The 6,300-nt window shown below is 40.0% G+C and overlaps 1 protein-coding gene across 1 annotated transcript in view; it reads right to left on the reverse strand.

The window, feature by feature from the left end:
• Positions 1 to 5,822, reverse strand: part of COL3A1 (collagen, type III, alpha 1) — a gene marked incomplete at its 5' end in the record, with an annotated part of 25,609 nt that extends 19,787 nt beyond the window's left edge. Inside the window, 12 exons of the mRNA XM_010297198.1 lie at positions 418 to 516; positions 639 to 683; positions 806 to 904; positions 1,402 to 1,455; positions 2,185 to 2,229; positions 3,221 to 3,274; positions 3,456 to 3,500; positions 4,016 to 4,069; positions 4,516 to 4,569; positions 4,715 to 4,768; positions 5,500 to 5,553; positions 5,769 to 5,822. Coding sequence (XP_010295500.1) covers positions 418 to 516; positions 639 to 683; positions 806 to 904; positions 1,402 to 1,455; positions 2,185 to 2,229; positions 3,221 to 3,274; positions 3,456 to 3,500; positions 4,016 to 4,069; positions 4,516 to 4,569; positions 4,715 to 4,768; positions 5,500 to 5,553; positions 5,769 to 5,822 — 711 coding nt within the window. The remainder of the gene's footprint in view (positions 1 to 417; positions 517 to 638; positions 684 to 805; positions 905 to 1,401; positions 1,456 to 2,184; positions 2,230 to 3,220; positions 3,275 to 3,455; positions 3,501 to 4,015; positions 4,070 to 4,515; positions 4,570 to 4,714; positions 4,769 to 5,499; positions 5,554 to 5,768) is intronic.
• Between the last annotated feature and the right edge of the window lie 478 nt (positions 5,823 to 6,300).

Raw genomic sequence — 6,300 nt, forward strand, 5'->3', positions numbered from 1 at the left:
AGTAAATGACAATGTAAGAGAAGGTACAACTCTCCAGGTGTAGTGGACTACAGACTCAGCCCGAGGGAATTTGAACAGGTGAAATTAGGATTTTAAAATAACAGATTTTGTCCAGTGTAGCCATTTTAGACAAGCTATTTTTCTGTTGTGTATTTCTGATTTGATAGATCATTTAGGCAAGAAAAAAGAATTATACATATTTATGTATAATTGTTTTAGATAGCAATATATAAAGTAACCTGTGAAAGACAAATATATTGTATATTTATAAAAATAATTGCTTGTTGTTATTATAAAATAATTTATTAGACCATTTCAAGTGAACAGGATAAATACAATGCCTTTTTTTTAATGCTCTCAGAACTAGTTCCATCATATTTGTTCGTACAACCAGCGTAATGAATATTATTAACTCACCGGAGTGCCTTTTGCTCCAGGACTTCCACTTGTACCCGGGGGACCAGGAAGGCCACGGCCTCCTGGCAGACCAGGGGCACCGGGAATACCAGAAGGTCCCTGTGGAGAGTGAACAGCAGACAGGGATGAAGCAAGCACGGCATTGCTGGACTTTGCCCACTCCAAACAGCGACCCTCATTGGCACAGTGCAGCAAAAGGCAGCGATATGAAAAGTACCCACCATTTCACCCTTGTTGCCAGGGCTTCCAGCTCTTCCAGGAGGGCCCTGAAAAGATAAATTTATAAATAACCGATGCCGCTAACCTAGGACTAAACCAAAGGACCTGTAGGGCTTCACGAAGAGCAGGTGGCACAACACTTCTCAGGTCCCATGTGGTATTTACGTACCTGAGGCCCGGGTGGCCCAGCATTACCCTGAGGACCAGGTTCCCCTCTCTCTCCAGGACTACCACTAGAACCAGCAGGACCAGGAGGACCAGCTTCGCCCTACCGAAAAACAGTAAAAGGGGAAAATAAATACATTTTAGTCATGTCTCCAAGGTAATAAGTATTAGCTTCATGGCTTCTTCCTCTGCTGTGGCATCTTTCTGTGACTTGGGAAGAAGGTTATCGTCATCATCCGAGTGCAAAAGCCAAATCAGCATGGTGACCCCAGTGCTGAGGCACAAGGTACCAACGCACTCCAGCCAGCACATGCTGTATGGCTCCTCCAGTTGCGGGAAGTTCACCTGAGCCCCTCCCAGAACGCAACATAAAGCGTTGGGTCTACCACTTAATGCTATGTTGGGGTGGGTATTCGTGAAGGTGGTGAAGATAGGGTTTGTCTCATGCTGCATATGAAAACACGTCAGTTCTAGGCTTGCAAACACTGTAATAGCAGACAGAAAAAGGACTCCTCATAAAATACAGACATATAGTCACATAAGCTGGCTAACTAGAGAAAGGACCAAATCCTGTATTAGTAGGCATCTTTAACTGAATACCTTAAAACCTGGAGAGCCTGGAAATCCTGCAGTTCCAGGGGGACCTGGGGGACCCTTAAAAGTGAAAGAAATACTATTAATACATGAGGTTAAAGCCATATGGAATTAATTTAGAATTTAAAAGAAGTCTGATTATGAGGTTTTTCTCTGAGCAAGGAAACACCTGGGAAAATAGCAAATATAAATCCTGGTGTAGAAGATGAAGTTTGGCTAGTCCTAAATATCACACCTGCACCTTAGATACCCTGACTTTTACATGTTCAGCTAAATTTCTGTGTTGTAAATTTAAACAGAGATGAAAGCTACCATTACAGAGATTAAGTTATAAAAAATGTCCAAAATTTGTTTGAATTATAAAAAAGGCGTAGGAGAAAAAGGAGCCAGTACAGCTGTTACATGTACAAGTGGACATGCTCAGGTTTCCAGACAGATGGGAAGGAAAAATTTTTGCTCACCTCAGACAGCTAAATAACATATTTGATAAGACCATTAAACATTTGATCTGCATCGAGAACAGCAATTTATCCATCTGTAAGTTCTCTGCGAGCAATATGGGTTTGGATTTATACATTTTCTGATTTACAGTGCTAAAGCTCTCCTATTTCACTGTATGCTTCCAGTACCTTAACCTACCCAGTTATGAAATATAATTTAATAGAATACTCATTCTTAAGCCAGTGCACCCCCAGTCTGGGGTTTGCCGGCACTGCAGAACATCAGCTAGAAGTAACTAGAGTTGAGCAACACAAATACTTAAAGTCAAACATCTGTAAATCTTCTTACAGGTGGGCCTGCTGCTCCTGGAGATCCGTCTTTGCCATGGGCACCCTACAGAAAGAAGAGAGGTGGTTGGGTACAGAGCACCACCTTGGACACAGAACCCATACGCTTTAATGCCCTTGACTCACAGACCATCTTTTTGTGGCTGTACATCCCCACTCAGGTTACCATAACCCAACGATTCCTCAACTGTGAAATTCTAAAACAATAATTAATTAAATATTATTGAAGGAACACCAATCACTTTACGTGACTTGTACTGCAATAATGAGACAGCAAGATGCAAAACTGTATTCTTATTAGATTTCTTAAGGAAATAACAGTTACAAAGCATCATTTGTGTGGCCAGTTCTTAAGGGTAAATAAATAAGAACGCAATAGGTGTTGTATATTTCAAAGTAACAGTTAATTCTAATTCATATCAAAGATCTAAAATTTCACTCCAAGCCCCTAACAAACAGTGGTACGATTTAAATCCTGTTCCCTGTCTCGTAGACATGTTAGACCAGGTCTGGTACTCAAGTTACGTAGTGTTTGTACAAACAAGTTGCTGGTTATTACATTTTAGCTGTGCTCTGTTCATTGTGTTTGACACTGAACTATGACTTCCTTCAGAGCAAAGAATATACCCTAATCTCGGTCAATGAGTAATTTTATCTTTTTCCTGCAAGTTACTTCTAAGATTGCATTTTTTCCTCTCTCTGCCTTCTGCTGCTGCCCTTTGCTTCCACTCCTCCTCCCTATTCCTCTTGGATGAACATGAGCTTTTGCTGAAGCGCTGACCTCTCCCTCAATGTGTAATCTATTAATTTTAAAAGGAAATAGAGACTAAGATGGTGAACACATTGCGAGTTCAAAGTGTTATGTCGTCAATTGGGGACTGAAAAATTTTCATGTATGATTTTACAGATGCTAGATGGTTTTCTAATCCTTTGCATTACAACTGTTTTAAGGTCAATCTATGAAGCAGGGAATTCTCAACATATGGAAACAAAATATGTGCTGCTTCTGGATAAGAAAAACAGCTGCAGTTACTTACAGGGCCACCAGGATTCCCAGGTCTTCCTCTTTCGCCAGCTGGTCCTCTCGGTCCCTAAAAAACATAAGAAACCAAGTCTGTCACGTGGCTTCCAGAATAATACGGCCTAGCAAAGAGACATTGCTCTTATTTGCAGGTCTCAGTATTGTTCAATGCATGTGGTGGGATAATTAAAGTTAAAAGAAAGATGAGTCAATCTGTCAACTGGGAAGTACTACAGGATACATATATTTACCGGTTGGCCTGGTGATCCGTTTGCTCCAGGAAGACCAGTTTCACCCTGTTGTGGAAAGAAAACACCAATGACAGAATGAACTTTAGTGAAAACATTTTTTGGTTTATCGGAAGGGAAGACACATAGAAAGAAGACAGCCTAATCCATTGCCCCTTTCTGCTTGGTGCCGAGAGTCCTCAGCATGGACTGAGGTCTGTGAGGTCTGAGAAGTCTTGTTGAGACTCCTTCAGTCTTGTTTAGTGGCAGAACAAAATTTTTAAACAGAAAAAAAATATAAAAGTCATGAAGACTCAGCCTTTTAATATCATGCAATAACGATCCAGGCATGTCCTTTCATTTTGGAATCTCATCTTTGTTACGGCTGGGAAATCGGGACGTGACATGGTTCAGAAAGTCTAACTCCTTTGGAACTATTCTCGTTCTTTTCATGGAGATATTCAATGACTTTCTTCAAAGTTTAATGGATTTTTGTAATTGCATAATATGCAAAGCATAGCTATACAACAATCGATGGACAGTACTATTCTACCTATTACAAAGATGACACTAGAGTTTTTCACCTTTGGACCAGGAGCACCGCTGTCACCTCTGGCACCATCTTTTCCATCAAAACCCTGTGGGAAAGGAAAACCATATCTGTGATTAGTATTTCTCTTGCATTCTGGAACACTCGATTCCTCTTGGCAAAATATTAAGCTTCAGGACAAACTCATATAAAGGGGTGTATTTTTAATAATGAGTGCTATCAGCTATTGGAACACTTTTTGAAAGAAAATTCTGAGTCCTCCATCTCTCCATGGCCATTAGTTCAGAAAGGATGCTTTTCTGGAAGGCATGCTTTAGCCCAGCATTTGGGACGGAGCTCCACAACTGAGGCGGCCACATAAAATTTAACAGTCTTTGTTATGGAACATCAGATTACATTGCCCAGAAACTGATCTTTAATTCTCCGATTCAGTCTCTTTCGCTGGCGATTGATGGCTGAAAGAGCACAACAGTGCAACACCGTAATTCAAGTAGAGTAACAGACTCAGCTATACTCAATATACTCAATACTTACTCGTTGACCTTTCATCCCAGGCATTCCAGGCATTCCAGGGTGTCCCTTGTGACCCTAAACACACAAATACAGAAAGTGAATAAATCACATACTTACCGTATGAAGGGCACGTGTCTCAGTCATGTTCACTTGGCCAACTTAAAATAGGAAAACAAAACCTTTGATAAGAAGACTATTATTATCGGGGGCTTTTCCATACCGGTAATCCAGGGATTCCACGATCTCCATTTCTGCCTGGTCTTCCTGGTTCTCCCTATTGAAGGAAAGTAAAATTTTTTGACTGCTTTGCTATTGCTTCAGGCGCTGGCAAAGAACCAGTCCTGGCAGATCAAGGCAAGTCAAGCAGGTGAAACTTCCACCAACAGCAATGAGGAAAATTAATATCAGGGTGACAATTCAGTATATAACTGCCTTCTGAAAAACTGTTGCCAGTATTTATGAACTCAATTTTTAACAAGATTTTGGTTAACATCTAATTTATTTCAAGCCAACTTTTAGGAAGAGATGATCACAGAAAACTTACTTTTCATGGTGAAACACTCAAAATGGACAAAAAATTTAGCTCACTTGAACTATACCTATTCAGGACTCCCAGCTGTGACACAAAAGGTGGTTTTTGACAGCCTTGGCTCTCAAAGCAGGATTTGAAGGGAGCAGGCAACTACCACTACTATCTGCTTTTCTTTATAACTGCTAATTTATTCTGCACCAGATCGAAAGAGGGTATTTCATGCTTAGGTTTTCTTTTTTTTTTAAATTGCGGGAATCAAATTGCCTGCTAAAATTGAAACTTTTTTCAAATGGACATTTATAACTAATGGTAGCCAAATGTAGTTTCTTACAGTCATGTTGTCAAATCGAGAAATAGGGAGATGTTAAGTATTCTTAAATGCAATGGTATCAATGTGCTCTGCTATCTAAACCATTTAATGAACTTTCTTTCTTCCCATTTATTAATCACTAGATGAATACTACTGAACTTACATCTTTTCCTGGTGGACCAACTGGGCCTATCATTCCAACAGGGCCTGGAGGTCCCTATAGAAAAATAATTCATATTAAGTATAATAACAAACATTGAGTCTTTTTCAAATTAAAAATGTATTAGGTGTCATAAACTTGTACATTTGACATACATGATAGTGAACATAGAGGATGAACTGTAAAATTTCAGTCCACTCCAGTGATGACACAGATTCATGCTTGTAAGATCATGCCTTTAACACATATAGTGATATGTAGTGTATACGTACAGGAGGGCCAGGTTGTCCTGGTTCTCCAGGGGAACCTTGGTATCCAGCAGAGCCCTATAATGCAGCAGAAAAACAGTTAGGAAGTGAAAAATTACATGCATCATTCCATGGTGCTACTATATTTTATAATAATCTCATAATCATAAGGAAATCGTTAGTCAGAACTGACACCAAATGACCAAAGGTGAAATCAGCAGAACCAAACAGAATACGCCTCCGTGAAAAAAGAATTAAAACTACTCCTCTAAAAGCAGATGTACATCAAGAAACTCAGACCCTTTGTGCGTTCACAGAAGGTGTATTAGGATTCCAACTTTACCTCCTGTTAAATTTTTGTCTGAATAAACATTTAGGAACGTTAACAGAGGATGACAGGCAACAGCATGTCTTAAGACAACCTCAGCCGACACCCCACAGAATTGCAGAAAGCACCAGGAACACACAGGCTTAAGCAAGTACAGTACATAGGCCTCAGCCATTGAATCTTGACAGAATCACAGCATCACAGAACAGTAGGGGTTGGAAGGGACCT

Source organism: Phaethon lepturus, unplaced genomic scaffold (genome assembly GCF_000687285.1).
Source record: "Phaethon lepturus isolate BGI_N335 unplaced genomic scaffold, ASM68728v1 scaffold12711, whole genome shotgun sequence".
In the NCBI taxonomy this organism is placed as follows: domain Eukaryota; kingdom Metazoa; phylum Chordata; class Aves; order Phaethontiformes; family Phaethontidae; genus Phaethon; species Phaethon lepturus.